Source organism: Molossus molossus, unplaced genomic scaffold (assembly GCF_014108415.1).
Source record: "Molossus molossus isolate mMolMol1 unplaced genomic scaffold, mMolMol1.p scaffold_m16_p_12, whole genome shotgun sequence".
NCBI classification, from domain to species: domain Eukaryota; kingdom Metazoa; phylum Chordata; class Mammalia; order Chiroptera; family Molossidae; genus Molossus; species Molossus molossus.
In genome coordinates, this window is record NW_023425347.1 from 90,895,628 (window position 1) to 90,912,252 (window position 16,625).

The 16,625-nt window shown below is 35.9% G+C and overlaps 1 protein-coding gene across 5 annotated transcripts in view; it reads left to right on the top strand.

Annotated features, from left to right (window-relative positions):
- EIF4G3 (eukaryotic translation initiation factor 4 gamma 3) overlaps nucleotides 1-16,625 on the top strand; it is a 319,284-nt gene that overhangs the window by 80,745 nt on the left and 221,914 nt on the right. For 4 of the 5 annotated variants that reach the window (XM_036256518.1, XM_036256520.1, XM_036256521.1 and 1 more), the window contains exon 2: nucleotides 5,513-5,588. In XM_036256518.1, the coding sequence (XP_036112411.1) occupies nucleotides 5,513-5,588 (76 nt within the window). Of the gene's footprint in view, nucleotides 1-5,512; nucleotides 5,589-10,725; nucleotides 10,743-16,625 lie in introns of those variants that run through there. The other variant, XM_036256523.1, reaches the window with a different exon arrangement.

A 16,625-nucleotide genomic window follows, 5' to 3' on the forward strand; every position in this document is an offset into this window, starting at 1 on the left:
TGTGTTTTGAAGGTTTATCCATGTTGTAGCATGTATTATTCTTTTCTTTTTATTGCCAACTAAAATTTAATTGTATCAATATACCATATTTTGTATATGTTTCCATTCATTGGCTGGTTGGCAATTGGATTGTTTTCACCTTTCGGCTATTTTAAATAATGTTGCATACACACACACCAGCTGTGTATGAGGGTTTCAGTTTCTCTACATTCTCATTAATACTGGCTCTTTTGTTCTAGCTACCCTAATGGGTGTGAAGTGGTATTTCATTGTGGTTTTGATTTGCATTCCCCTGGTGACTAATTATTTTGAGTATCTTTTCATGCACTTTTTGGCCATTTGTATATTTTCTTTGGAGAAGTGACTGTTTAGATCCTTTGTCCATTTAAAAGATTAGGTTGTGTTTTTTTTATTCAGTTGTAAGAGATCTTTATGTATTCTAGATATAAGTCCCTTATCAGACATATGATTTGCAGATATTTTTCCCCGTTCTTTGGGTTGTCTTTTCACTTTCTTGATGCTATCTTTTGATGCACAATGTTTTTAATTTTGTTGAAGTACAGTTTATCTTTGTTGTTGCTCTTGCTTTAGGTATCATATCTAATAATCTATTGCCAAGTTTGAGGTTATGCAAATTTGTCCTCTTCTAAAAATTTATAGTATTAGCCTCTATTGAGGTCATTGATGCATTTTGAATTAATTTTTGTAAGACATATCCCTTAGGAGTCAGAACTAACAATGTTCAAGTGATTATAGCTATTTCCAAAGCATCTGTATTTTAAATAGTGTTTCTTTTGAGAAATCCTGTATAGCACCTTTGTGAAATAGGGTCTAGTTTTGAAATTTTGCCCTTATTTTTATGTTACACAATTTCCTTTCTTATTATCAAAAACTATGTTGAAAGGAGGAGAAAGTGGAGAAGGCATAAATTGACTGATATTACTGTGTCTGCTTAAATAAGACACAATGCCAAAAAAAATCTTCTTCGTTCATTTGTTTTCATCTCCTGAAATTAGTTGCCTGTGTCTTCTCTAAAGCAGTATTTGTGTAGTGGGTTTGTACTTTCGTTTTCCCTTTCAGTGAGGTAGTGGTTAACTTGAGGCTATCACTTTAAGAATATTGCTTATGCTGAGCATTGGGATAGTAGCTTTTCTTGTAGTGGAGTGGGGCAAAGTTTAGGAACATTCAGCTGGGACTTGTAAATGGAGCCATAAGTGTTTCAGCAAACTGGAGGAAGATTTCGCTTGACTTTCACTACTTGCTTTCTAACTTGTCAAAATCTACCTGTTGATGAGGAGGTACTGACTTCGAGTTAAACCCAAGGTCAGTTATGATTGTCACTGATCCAAAATTCTCCTGAGGAGAGTTCTTCATTCATGAGATTTCAGTAAACATCTATGCTTAAAAAAGTTACTGATTCCCTCTTTCCTTCATGGTATAAGTAGGAAACATTCAGATCATTATATAATCCCCTTATAGCCTGGATTTCTCTGATGAAATTTGGTTGCTGAAATATTGTATCTGCCTAATTGACATTTAATGTGGAGAGTATGTAGTGAGTAGTTTAATAATCAATTTAGAGTCTATTGTGCTTTAATTCTCTTTAACCTTCAAATTTTATTTAATTTCTTTGTCTTGTTAATTTTTATTAGAAAAAGAATGTGTAGTATTAGACTTTTCTTTGCATTTATATTTCTAGTTAGAGTCTTAATTCATTTATTCCATACCATCTGTCTAATCTTATTAATTATTTTGCTTATATTTCCTAATTATATAAATCAGCAATTTTAACAGAAGTGCCACGTGGTATACTACTGTATTCCAGTCTAGAAATAAAATGTGCTCAACGCCCAGGCCAGTTTTGCTGAGTGGTTAGAGCATTGACTTGTCACCGAAGGGTCTAGTGTTTGATTCCCAGTCAAGGGCCTATACCTGGGCTGCAAGTTTGATCCCCTGCCCTGGTTGGGGCATGTGTGGTAGGCAACCAATTGATGTGTGCCTCTTACATAGATGTTTCTCTCTCTCTGTCTCCCTCCTCTCTCTTTTTCCTCTCCTTCCCTCCCTCCTTCCCTTCCACTCTCTGAAAATCAGTGGGAAAAAAATATCCTCCGGTGAAGATAAAAAAAAAAAAAAGTGTTTTGGAGCCCTTCACATGCATACTACATTGCTCATTGATTAAATTAGAACTTGTTACCCTGAGCTCAAGGAGAAATAAGCATCCAGTGATGTATACTGGAGTTACAGGGGTTGGTGAAAGCTGGTAATAAACTTACTAGTTGGCAGAATTAGGAGGAAGTATGCTGTAGTCTAAGAACTTTACATACATGTCATTTCTTTGAATTTACCTGTCTTTGGAGAAAATGCCTAGCAGTGCCTATCTCATACTGATTTATCTGGGCTTTTTTCATGGCAAGGGTGATTACTAGCCTAGTTGCAGATTATTAAATGTTATTTTTAAATCGATAGATAATTCAAATTCCATATAATTTATACTATTCAATTGTACAATTTTATCATATTTATGAAAATGTGCAACTATAACCACTAAGAAGTAAAGGAGAAAAATTGCTCTGTAAAATAAGCTCCTTTGGTTTCTTGCATTACCTCCCCCGTCTATAATAGTGAGTAGTCATTTGCCATTGGGAAGATGACTCACGCTGGGCCAAGACTTTGGGACTTTCCAGTTTTAGAGTGACACTGTTGACTCTTATGAGATGAAATACTGATTTAGGCCCAGCTGGTGTGGCTCAGTGGTTAAGCATTGACCCACGTACCAAGAGGTTGCAGGTTCGATTCCTGGTCAGGGCACATGCCCAGGTTGTGGGCCCAATCCCCAGTGTGGGGCATACAGGAGGTGGCCAATTGGTGTTCTTTCTCGTCAATGTTTCTGTTTCTCTCTAAAATTAAAAAAAAATTTTTTTAAGTTTTGTTAAAAAACCGATTTAGTTCTGTCCTATACATAGGGACAACCATATTTTGATCAGCCTGTGATATTCTTTTTTTTTAACATATTGTATAAAGCATTCTGCCCTTGTACACACTGATGTAATAGAAAGAGCCTGATCTTTAGAGTACAGAGAGACCTGACCTGGCTACTTACTTGGGTAAGTTACTTCATCCTGCTGAGCATCAGTTTAACCGAGTACTGTTAAATGATTCAGTGAAGACAACCTGGTTCGTTGTGCTGTATGCTTTAGATTCAGATTTTCTGACTTCTGTTTTTATAGGACTGTATTTTTATTTAAAAATAATTATTTTTATTTAGATGTTCTTTAAAGAAACAGTTAGTTCATGTATTAATCCCCATACTATTCTGTTGGTAGTTTATAGAGAGTGAAATAAATGAAATCAATATTATTTATCTGTTGCCTAGGAGAAAGAATGTTTGTTAACTGGACTATTGACCAAATATATGATTGTCTTTTTAGAAATCTTGCAATTATAGTAATATTGTTTGCCAGTAAAGTAACAAATAGTAATCAGGGGCTCTAACCTTCCTTTAAGTGGTGCGGTTCATCTCTTGAGGCATAGTACTGATAACTCATTTGAGAACTTATTCTCACACAGTGAGAATTAGCCTTAGCTAGAAAAAGCAATAGCAGTTGGCTTTGCAGAAGAAAGAATGGCCTCATATTTTGTACTATTATGTGACTACAATGCAGAACTGTGGTTGAAAGACAGTTTTATTTCTACCAGGAGTAATCTTTTTTCTGAAAGAACTGACAAGCTAATATGAAGGACTTGTGTCCTAAAACTGTTAAACTTATGTTTCTACATTGCCAACATATATATAGTTTGGATGAAGCAGTTTTTTAATGACATGTTTTAGCTTTGCTATTTCTTTTTTTTTTTTAATGTTTTTTATTGATTTTTTAAAGAGAGAGATAGAAACATCGATGTGAGACAGAAGCATCAATCAGTTGCCTCCTGCGCGCCTTCTACTGGGGATTGAGCCTGCAACCTGGGGATGTACCAGGAATGTAACTGGCACCTCTCAGTCCATGGGACAGTGCTCAATCCACTGAGCCACACTGACTGGGCAGCTCTGTTTTTTCTCAGTGTCGCATTTTTTTTTTTTTTTTAATATATATATATATATATTTTAATCCTCACCTGAGGATATTTTTCCATTTATCTTCAGATAGAGTGGAAAGGAGGGAGAGAGACAGAAACATCATCGTGACAGGGACACATTGACTGGTTGCCTCCTGCACAACCTGACCAGGGCTGTGGATAAACCCCAACCAAGGTACGTACCCTTGACTGGAATTGAACCCGAGACTCATTGGTCCGAGGGCGGATATTCTAACTTCTGAGCCAAACTGGCCAGTGCTCAGTGTGGCATTTTAAATCAGTTCTTCATGCATAGGGGATGATGGCAATGCATCGAACTGTTGTCCAAGGTGGCTAGTTTAGAGAACTTTCTAGGGACTGGTATAGTGTTACTAATTTTAAATGACTAAAGCATAGGTTTATAATTTTTTTGTTTGTTTGTTTTGTTTTTTTCTCTCTCACCTCAGGAAACTGTTGCTACTTAGATATAAAGAATTTTCCTTCTAATGATTCTTTCAGATTTCTGCAACTTGTCATTCATATAAAATTGTTATTTGCAGGTGTCACTCTTGTCTTTTAAACCGTTTGATTGAATTAGAAAGGAACATAATGTGAGAAGTAGTAAATATTTGTTACAGTGAAGGAAGAATTCTCTTTCATTTTCGGTTTACTACATTTATATAGTCATTGTTTTTAAAAATACATTGACATTATGTAAATCATTTATATTGTAGAAAAAGCACATATACAGTTATATAAGTCTACCATGCAGGATAATTGCTGTTAATCTTTTGGTGCCAGTCTTTTGGTTGTCATTCTTAAAGAGTTTGTAAAAATATCACCTTACCATGTAGAAGAACTTACTACATTTAAAAATTTTTGAACCTGAATAAAACGATAGCTTTTTTTTTGTCTTTTAGTAGACTGTTTTGATAACATTCTGAAACATTTTAAGCTAAACTATGCTGGAGAGCCCTTTTTAAAAAATGGTGGGTGGATATATGAGGGAAAGTAGCAGCTAAAACAGTAACACAAGGAAACAATTGTATTCTCTATTCTTGTGTAGTTAGTGGAACATACTGGGCCTTTGTCAGTAATTTCCAGGTTGATAAATTAGTCTTATCTTTCTGAATACCCTGCTTATATTTCCTTAGTCTTTCTCTAGAAAGGAAAGGTGGTAGATTTTCATCATAGGCCTAACATTTGGAGATGTGTGTAATTTTATTTGTTTTGAGTTTCCATGGAATGTTTTTCATGGGAATCACTTTGGAAGAGATTGACCTAATTACATTAGGAAATTTGAAATACTTAGTTTTCTAGTTTCTGTGGAGAATTAAGTGTATAAACCCACTAACTAGGTGACAAAACTTGGGTCCTTGACAGAATTTTGTGGTGGTAATTTTCTTACTGCTAAAGCAATCCATTTTTGAGTTCTCTTATCCTTAACTAACTCTTCTAGAATTCCTAGAGGACCTGTGCAGCAGCCTCTGGAGGATCGAATCTTCACTCCCACTGTCTCGGCAGTGTACAGCACGGTGAGTACCTCCTGGTTGTTTGTCACTTTGCGAATCTGTTTCTGCACATGAGCATTTGAAACAAACAGGCAATGTTTGTTTGATAGGCATGTGATAGATTTTTTGGCAAAAGGTGCAATAAAATCCCAAATAGAATTAAATGTATATAATAAGATGAATAGGCCTTTTCCCTGTCATCTTAATTTAAAAAGTGGTGATGAAACAAACATGTCAAGATAGATTGGCTTGTATACCTGTCTTCTTTTTTTCCTTTCATAAATATCCTCCTTTGGTCTCGTATTGTGATTTCTTTTAGGACACTATGAATTATAATTTTCTTTTTGAATATCTTTTTATTCCTTTTTTTTTTTTTGGTAATTCTCACCTGAGGATATCTTTCCCTTGGTTTTTCTCGATAGAGTGGAAGGGAGGTGGCAGGGGGGAGAGAGAGACAGATAGACATTGATGTGTGAGAGAGGCATATCAATTGGTTGCCTCCTGCACGACCCTGACCGGGGCTGGAAATCAAACCTACAACCCAGGTATGTGCCCTTGACTGGGAATCAAATCTGAGACCCTTTGGTCCAATGGCTGACACTCTAACTGCTGAGCCAGACTGGCCAGGGCTTGGATATCTTTTCTTAAAATTAAAAAATTTTTACTTTTCTTGCCTGGCTGGGGTAGCTCAGTGGTTGAGCGCGGACCCATGCACCAAGAAGACGCCAGTTCGATTCCCAGTCAGGGCACATGCCCAAGTTGTAGGCCAGATTCTCCCTGTGTGGGGGCATGTAGGAGGCGGCCAGTTGATGTTCTTTCTCATTGATGTTTCTCTCTCTCCCTCTCCCTCTCACAGCAATAAAGAAAAAAAATTTTTTTACTTTTTTTAACTTAAAATTTTACTTTTTTTCCTCTGATTACATGTAAAAAATATACAAAGTTTGGAAGAGAACATTGGTTTTAAAGGGAGGAGATTTTATTTTTTACATTAAATGATTGATTCTGATTCATAAATGAAGGGATTTAAAAGTTAGAGGATGAAGGTAATAAAATTAGAAGCAGATTTCTGCTGTCTTACAGTGAGCCTCAGAGAATTTGAGGGAGAATTGGGGAATCAGACAAATCTTTTAAATATTTTAGTTTATTATACTGTTTATTCCTAGGAATATGACAGGGTGCTTTAGAGAACCTCACAGTGTAGTGAGGGAGATGAGTAAATAAATAATTGTAATCTTAAGGTTATATGATAAAGCAATGATTCTTATTCTTTTGGGTTATGATTTTTTTAGAATTTGAAAACTGTCATAATGCTTTCTCCTCAAAACAGAGCATATGCCTAGTATTTACATATAATTTTAGAATTTCACAGATGTGCATCAGGCCATTTATAACCCCAGGTTAAGAACCTTTGATTAGCAATCAGAACTTGCTATCATATGGTAAAGGAAGAAGTCACTTTCTTGTGGAAGTGACACTAAGCTGGAAGGGATAGAACTCTAGACATGGAAGGGAAGAAAAGGCTTTTCCGTAAGTAAAGGTTTAGAATCATGATTAATGAAAGTCCAGTGTGGCATGTATGTTAGGTTTTGTAGCAGAAGTAGGGACGAGATAGGTAGTTTTTAGAGATTTCAATATTGTCCTAAAGAGTTAGAATTTTATCACGTAGGTAAGGGTAAGATGATTATTTTTTCTGGTTTGCTCAAAACAACTCTCATTTTACAGCTATTGTAGATCAGTTAAACACCTAACTTTTTGAACTCTTAAAAAGGACTCAGTTTGGATGATAAATCATCTGGTTATGCTAGTAGTTATCAATTTATATTGAAAAATAACCTTTAATTTGGGGGGAGGGTGTTAATCACCCAAGGATATTTTTCCATTGATTTTTAGATAGAGTGGAAGGGAGAAAGGGAGGGAGGGAGTTTCACATTGATTGGTTGCCTCCTCCATGATCCCGACCAGGGCCAGGGATCGAGCCCGCAACCGAAGCGTGTGTCCTTGACCAGGAACCTAACCCGGGACCTTTCTGTCCATGGGCCAGCGCTCCAACTGATGAGCTGAACTGGCCAGGGCAAACTTTTACTTCTTTTCTGGCACAAACCTTTTCTGGGCCAGAGTTTGCTTAGGTTATATATTTTTTTAGTACTAAGTTTTTTTTGTTAGGCCTAACTCTGAAAGTATAACTTTTTCTAATTATAAAAGTACACCTTTACCACTCACTGAATTATTATTTTCAAAGTTAAAATAGGTAAAAGAAGAAAATGAAAATTTCTTGTAATCTTGATTGATTTTTAGAGGCAACTACTATAATCATGTTTTGTATGGTTTCTTTTATCTTTTTTTTCTTTAGAAATATTTTTATTGATCGATTGATTTTAGAGACAGACGATGTGAGAGAAAGAGAAACATCGATTTGTTGTTCTATTTATTTATGCATTCATTGATTGATTCCTGTATGTGCTCTGACTGGGTATTGAACCCAAAACCTTTGTGTATTGGGATGACACGCTGACCAACTGAGCTACCTGATCAAGGCTTATCTTTTTTTTTTTTTTCCCCTGTGTTGATAACTCCGTATAAGATATTTTATTCTAATTTTTCACTTTATATTATAATCTTAGCTTTTTCTATGCTATTCGAAACATCTCTTAAATAATAATTGTTGTACATTGTTTAAGAATTTTAACATTCACTCTGCATTTGACAGATGTTTCCTGTTTTTAATGTGTGTTAGGCATTATTCTAGGTGTGTTGGGAATATAGTGGTGAGCTAACTAAACCCTCAGTCCTCATGGAGCTTACTCTTTTGTGAGCTAGAAATGACAGTAAACAAATATATATGCTATATATTAGTGGGTAATAAGTATCTTGATGAAATTGGGCAGAATAAAGGGATGAAAGATGACTGGACATCCTACTTTAGCTAGGGCTCTCAGGGAAGTTCTATCTGAAAAAGTGGCATTTAAGTAAAAACCTAAGAAATGAAGGAGTGAGCCATGCAGATGTCTAGGGAAAGAGCATTTCCTATAAATGGAATAGCAGTGCAAAGGCCTAGAGATAGCAACATGTTTAACGTGGTCTTAGAACTGCAAGGAAGCCAGTATAGCTAGAATATACAAAGGTTGGAGATAGAATTCAGGGAAGTATCTGGAGCATTATAGAATATGGTAAAAATTTTGGATTTAAAAGGAAATAGCTACTATAGAAAGAATACACTGTGTTTAGGGTAGGTGGTTGTGGTGGTAAAGTGGAAGTAAGGAGACCAGTTAAGAGATTATTGTAATAATACAGGCAACAGATGATGGCTTGCTGTTCAGTGGTAGCACTGAAAGAGATGAATAGTGTATTTGGTCTATATTTTGAAAGTAGAATATGATATCTTGGATGCGGGATGTGAGAGAACGAAGAGTAAAGGATGATGTCATGGATCATGGATTGAGCAACTGAGAGAATGTGGTACTAGTTATAGAGATGACTACTGGGTGAGGAATGGGTTTTTGTTGAGAAAAATTAATATATGTAAACATTATTTTGGTGAGGAGTTAAGCATTAGATTGTTTCCAGTTTTTTATCATAGAAATAACTTGAATGTAAACCCTTTTCTGTATTTTGGATTATTTTTGTAGAATAATTTTATAGAAAAGCAATTACTGAGTTAAAGTATAGGCAGGCATGTTAAAATTCCTCATAAATTAGGACATGTGACTTTGTAAACTTAGTACTTTGGAGAGGAGATCATCAAAATCCTATGAGTGCTGTGGCCGGTTTGGCTCAGCGGTTAGAGTGTTGGTCTGCGGTCCAGAGAGACCTGGGTTCAGTTCCCGCCAAGGGCACGTACCTCGGTTGCAGTTTGTCCCCGGCCCTGATTGGGTCGTGCGGGTGGCGGCCACTTGATGTGTCCCTTTCACATTGACGTTTCTCTTTCTCTCTCTCTCCTTCCCACTCTTTCTGAACAAAATATCGAGAAATGTCCTTGGGTGAGGATTAAAAAAAAACAAATCTTATGAGTGACAGCACAGTGCCTGCTACATAGTTTAAATGAAATGTTTTGAATCTAAGTTTTTGAATTTATTTTTGAGGTAAACCAAATTTGACTTTTACTAGTTAAAGCTACTACTGTATATATAATTCTCAGTCAATTAAAAAAGTGATGTATCAATTATATATAGTGCCTATTCTAGAGAGACAAGGGATTTTAGGCAGTAAAAAGTTACCTTGAAATATAATAGTCTTGCCCTAACCTTGCTCCTTTGGTTAAAGCATCATTCCAATACACTAAGGTTGTGGGTTTGATTTCCAGTCAAGGCACATATAAGAAACAACCAATGAATGAGTGGAACAACAAATTGATGTTTCTCTTTCTCCCCGCCCTTCCCGTTCTTTCCTCTGTCTCTAAAATTAATCAGTTAGTAAAAATTAAAGAAAAGAAATATGATGGTCTTCACTTATTTTCACTCTAACCGTGAAAGTTGAAGCATGAAGTGGCGAGGGATGACTGTGTATAAATAAAGAATCCTACTTCATGGAAATTCATTTACCGTGGTAGAGTCTTGAACTGATTAACCGCGATAAATGAGGGCCGACTGTATTGATTTTTAGAGAGAAATGAAGAGAGAGAGAAACATCTGTGTGAGAGCACAACATCCATGGGCTGCCTCCCACATGCCCCCTACTGGGGATTGAGTTTGCAACCTGGGCATGTGCCATTGACCAGGAATCAAACCTGCAACCTCCTGGTACACAGGACAACACCCAACTAGTCTTCACTTTTTGATTAATTGTTTCCATTCTTAGTAATTTAAGTTTCTGCCGCACCTTTATAATGCTGTACACATTAACTGAATATAGGAGAGTGGTTGTCCAGGTGCTTTGACATTCTTAGTTCCCCTTTTTCTCAGCACGGAGATTATATATTGATCATTATTCTAGTGTCTGAGTTCATTAGTATTCTTTCTGTGTTATAACATAAAGACTAACCCTTAATTCACCTCCTCCTGCCTCAGCATATGGTGCCCATCTGTCACTTTGAGTTGGTTAAATTCTTTGAAAGGCAGAAACACTCCTGGCTAGTCTTACAAAATTATGCAGTCAAGATTTTACTTTCTTATGTCTGATGTGCAGGCTTTATGGGAGTCGTTTTAGATATGTTCTCTGCTGATAATCAAAGAAGTATCAAAGGTAGGACTCAGCTTTTATGAGGCCTTCATGTTATATGTTTTATCCTCGTTCGTTCGTTCTCTCTCTCTCTCTCTCTCTCTCTCTCTCTCTCTCTCTCTTTCTTTTCTTTCTTAGCCTGGTTTGTATAAGTTTCTTCTTGCATCATTTATCAGGGGTTAGTTAGCAGGATACTTTTTTTTTAAAATTCCCACCTGAGGACATTTTTTGCATTTATCTTCAGATAGAATGAGAGGGAGAAAGGGAGGAGGAGAGAGAGAAGCATTGATGTGAGAGAGACACATTGAGTGGTTGCCACCCACATGATCCCAACCAGGGCTGGGGACAAACTGCAACCCAGGTACGTACCCTTAGCGGGAACTGAACCCAGGACTCTTTGGTCCGTGGACCGACGTTCTAACCGCTGAGCCAAACTGGCTAGGGCTAGCAGGATACTTTTGTCATTGTTCCTTATTAACCACAATTACATTGGAGTGATCGATCATATGGACAAAAAACGAATAAAGGCAATATTTTTTTAAACTCTAGGAAGGACAATACATATATATTATATGGTAGAGAGGAAATGGCAAAATTAAAGAGGAATGAGCTAATTTGAAATATATTCATTGGTAACTCTTGTCATGCTTCTGAGAAACAGGCTATGAAATTTTACCATGTTGTATATTTTTGGCTTATATATTTTATTTAGAGAAATTAGATTTTGTGACTATTAAGCCAATATTTTTAATGTAATTGCAGACATAAACTTAATAAAAATTTTTCATAAAAATTTTTTTGGAACAGTGACTTTACTCTAAGAAGCAGCAGTCTATATTCTGGTGGATTAAAGGAGTTGTCCTGTTAACTGCTTATGAAAAATTTCTATAAGTTATTTAATTTGAAGAAATTACTGCTTAATGATGTAGCATTTCATGATCCTTTTTAGCCAGCTTATACTTTATAAAGTCTTGATTCAGTTATCTTAAGTTTTATAGGTCATCTAATTAGAAAATCATCGTTTTGTATCTTTTTCCAAGTCATTGATTAGCATTGAGTAGGTCAACATGTCAGTGGAGATCCCTGCACAGAGACAGAATTTAGCATGAGTTTATCATTACTCCTTAGGCAATGGTGTTCAGCCAGACGTAAATCCACTTAATTGTTTTATAATCCAGCAAAGAGCAATAATCCATTTTCTCCCCAATGGTAAATATACCAGTTGAACTGATGATTTGTTTCTTTATACTTTATTTTTAAAGACAGCTTTATTGAAGTATATTTGATACACAATACATATTGTACCTATGGTTTAAATTCAGGCAATACTCTATTCTTGAACATCCCCCATCTCGAACAATTTGGTTCTCATTCAAGTTGTTTACAGAAAAATATGTCTTGGTTGTCGAACAAAACTTTGGTTCTTGACCCGACAACCCTTTCATGCTGATACCTGTATGATCAGTCACGCATCTCTCATGGAACAAACAAAGGAGAGAATATTTTTAGAGAGAGAGAAAGGGAAAGGAGGAGAGAGAAACATCGATGCCAGAGTGAAACATTGATGGGCTGCCTCCTGCACCATACAGCCTCACAACAAAGAATCATCCAGCCCAAAATGTCAGTAATGCCACTGTTGAAAAACCCTGACCTAGATTTTGAATAAACTCTTAGGCAAAATTACCAAGATTATTTAAAATTGTTAACATTCGTTTATCTTGCTGATATTTGTTGAATACCAACTATGTACTCTAAGGTTCTAGAAGAAAAGCACTGATGTGAAAGTAAAAAATTTAATCGTATTAAGTACTTTGAAGGAGATAAGTAGGATATACAAATGATAACAGAAAAATTCTTGTTAGGTTTGTGAAAAGCCTGAGAGCATGGCATTTTAGATGACATCTGAACCATGAAGAGAATTTAGCCCTTAATGAGTGGGGAGGAAGTACTCAAACCTTCCAAATAGATATTGCAGAGACTACCTCCTCCTAATTGGAGCTGAGTGCCCTGAAGACATTATAGGTGGGAGGCATGGAACTGGAGCGGTTTAGTAGAAAGATGCCTGCCCTGCGCTTCAATGTGGCAAGTGTGACTGAGTAGCTGACTTTTAAATTGCATTTAATTTTAAATAGCTGTTTGTGGTTATCACATTGGAAAGTGCAGCTCTAGAGGGTGGCAAAGTCTTGATTATGCCAATTCTGAAAGGTTCTGACAAGGCATTTGGATTTTTAAAAAATGTTTTTATTGATGTTTTTAGAGAGAGAGTGGAAGGGGGAGAGAGATAGAAACATCATTGTGAGAGAGAAACATCGATTGGCTCCCTCCTGCACACCCCCTACTGCGAATCAAGCCAGCAACCCGGACATGTGCTCTGACCGGGAATTGAACCCGGACTTCTCAGTCCATGGGACGATGCTCAATCCACTGAGCCACACCAGCTGGGCAAGGCATTTGGATTTTATATGACATACATAAGGAGCCATTGAAGAATTTTAAGTACAGGTATGACATGATAAGATTGAAACTATAAAAATACTTTTGATATTTATTATATAAATGGATGATTGGGATTTACAGTTTACATAGGTGGCAGAATGTATAGTGGTTAAAAGCAGGTAAGTGGCTGTAGAATCAAACTAAATGGGTTCAGTGTAGCAGCTGTGTATGTCATTGAGCAAGTTCCTTAACTTCTTTGCACCTCAGTTTCCTTCCTCATTAATAAAAATAGAGATAATTATACTCATCTCAAGAGGTCATTAAGAAAGTTGAATGAGCAAATTCATTTAAAACTGATAGTGCCTGGTATGTAATCATCATTCAGATATTTAGCAGCAGCTAAATGAGGAAACTACTTAACTACTCTTACTCATTTGAAATAAAACCTGAACAAGCTTAATGTGATGATAGATAAAATGCTTCTGTTTCTCATTTTAATAATGTTACTTTTAGAACTTTAGCATTTATTGTAAATATTTATCACACAAAGTAATCTTTGGAATGTCTAATTTTATTAAAATAAAAAAGTAAGCTCTTTCCTTTACTAATTAAATGTATATGATAGAGAACTAAGAAAATTATGGGATAAAAGACATAGTATCATTACCCATGTGCTAAATACTTTTAGTATTTTTATATCTTTCTTTATTTTAGTTAGCCACTGCCATATATTGTTAGACACATTGCTTTATTTTTAATAATTCCATAGACTTTTTTGTCAAAATAATGTAATTTTAACAATGTTATTATTTAGGTGTTATAGTAATTATAGATTATTTTCACCTTATTTTTATAAATTATTTCCCCCTGTTTTTGACTTACATGAGAAAGTAGCATTTGGGAAATAGATCAAAGTGCTTTTCAAATGCCAGGTTTTATAGATAGTGGATACAGTTATTTTCCTACAACCTTCTGTGGAATGTCAGGACTATATTGAATTATATGGGTTAGTATGTTTCCTATATCAGACCAATCATTTATTTTGACTACTAAATCAAACTGAAGTGAATTAGCAACTTATTATTAATATCTCAAATGAATTTCATTAACCAGTACTAAAAATCAATCAGTTGCACTTACGACCCTTCTAGTATGTGTAGGGCATGATATGGCGTGGCAGTGATTGCCAAAGTATTCTAACTCTCAAAACTCAATCAACTTTTTTTTTGATACTTTTAATAAGTTCAATCTATTGTTTATCTCTAGTTATTTATGAATTATTATTGTGCTATCAAGCATTTTTATTGAATGTGAATTTACTTTTGATTTTCTAAAACTGCCCTCTTCCCAGTTTAAAAGCTGTTCTAATCTGTTGACATTTCTGAAACTTTATAGAAAGGAAGTAATTAATGTACGCTTTTCATTTTATGTTTGTGTAATACATATTTGGCTCCCAGAATAGTAGTAGGTAATACAGTTCTTTTTATTAAGAAGTTAACCTTTTAAAAATTAATAGTTAAAAAGAATATAGCTATACCTATGCTATAGAATATAGTCATTTAGAAGATTGACTTGAAAAGATCTCTGTCATATTATATATATGTTACAATATCTTTGTCCATTCATCTGTTGATGGCCTTTTAGGTTGTTTCTATGTCTTGGCTATTGTGAATAATGCTGCATTAAACATGGGAGTGCAGCCCTGGCCGGTTTGGCTCAACGGTTAGAGCGTCAGCCTGCGGTCCAGAGAGACCCAGGTTCGGTTCCTGCTAAGGGCACATACCTTGGTTGGAGTTTGTCCCTGGCCCTGGTTGGGTCGTGCGGGTGGCAACCACTCGATGTGTCCCTTTTACATCTATGTTTCTCTTTTTCTCTTCCTCTCTCTCCCTCCCACTCTATCTGAACAAAAAATGGAAAAAATGTTCTTGGGTGAGGATAAAAAAAAAAATTAAAAAATAAACAAACATGGGAGTGCAGGTATCTTTTTCTATCCTGTTTTCATTTCCTTTGGGATTGCTGGATCATATGCTTGTCTGAGTCTAAGCCTTGTATTACTTTGAAAGATCAACTCAGATTGAATTTTACAGAAATATTTAAGATCCAAAAATAAGCATTTCCTTAGTTTTTCTGGGCTCACCTTTCTAACATCTTTAGAAAGTTTTACTTTTATAAAACTCCAATTTTTACCCATCACTAATATCATCCTATTTTCTGTGGACAAATCTCACAAAAAACAAGAAATATTGATGAAGTGTAGATGCTGCTGCTACTATATTTTTTCAGTAAAAATATGTCTGTTAATTAGACCCAAACTTTTTTTATATTGCCTTTCGTTCTAAATATATATAATAGGTTTATTTATTTGTTGTAGCAGTTTAAAACATGTCCGAAGTTACGTTTTTTGGAGCATTATAAATAAAACTGTAGCCCTGGCCAGTTTTTTGCTCAGTGGTTAGAGCGTCGGCCTGCAGCCCAGAGAGACCCGGGTTCAGTTACTTCTAAGGGCATGTACCTCGGTTGCAGTTTGTCCCTGACCCTAGTTGGGTCGTATGGGAGGCAGCCACTTAATGTGTCCCTTTCCCATCGATGTTCTCTCTCTCTCTCTCTCTCCCTCCCTCCCTACCTGAACAAAAAATAGAAAAATGTCCTCAGGTGAGGACAAAAAATAAATAAATAAATAAAACTGGAAAAAAGCTCTAGCCTCTTGGAAGGTTGCTACTGAGGCTTAAACATTGGAGACGTTGCAGAGTTATTAAGGGTATCGAGACAGACTTAATTCAGTAAATAACGTATTGAATGATAGCTGTGTGTGCAAGGTTTTGTGTCAGATAAGATAGGAAAACGGTGGTGTACACTATGATCCTTGTCTTTAAGAGTTCTCATCTTTAAGAGGTGGTAATACATTGTTGTAAATACATACTGGAAAATGAAGAAGACATTAACGAATATATAAATTAGAACACATAGTCCTCACTGGTGTGGCTCCGTGGTTGGAGCACTGGCCCGCACACTGAAGGGTCTCGGGTTTGATTTCCAGTGAAGGGCACATACCTGGGTTGCAGATTCGATACCCTGCCCCAGTCTGGGTGGGAAACAAGCAATCGATGTGTGTCTCTCATATTGATGTCTTTTTCTCTCCTCCCCCCACCCCCTCTCCCCCTCCCATTCTAAAAAAATCAATGGAAAAAATATCCTTGAGTGAGGATTAACAACAAAAAAATTAGCACATGTATATGTAAATAAGTAGTAAGCTACATTTAAGGTATTTTTATCATGGGTTCTCAGTAGGCAGGGGTACTCGGAGGGGTGGAGCATAATTATAACTCTTCAACATTGAAAGATCACTAGATGAACTGTAAGAAGCCATAAAATACAGATGGGCAGACTGTTTGGACTGCATCTTTGGTGGAAGTGGGGATAAGTGAACATATTCCAGTTAAAGTCTTTATTTTTTTTTTAAACATATATATG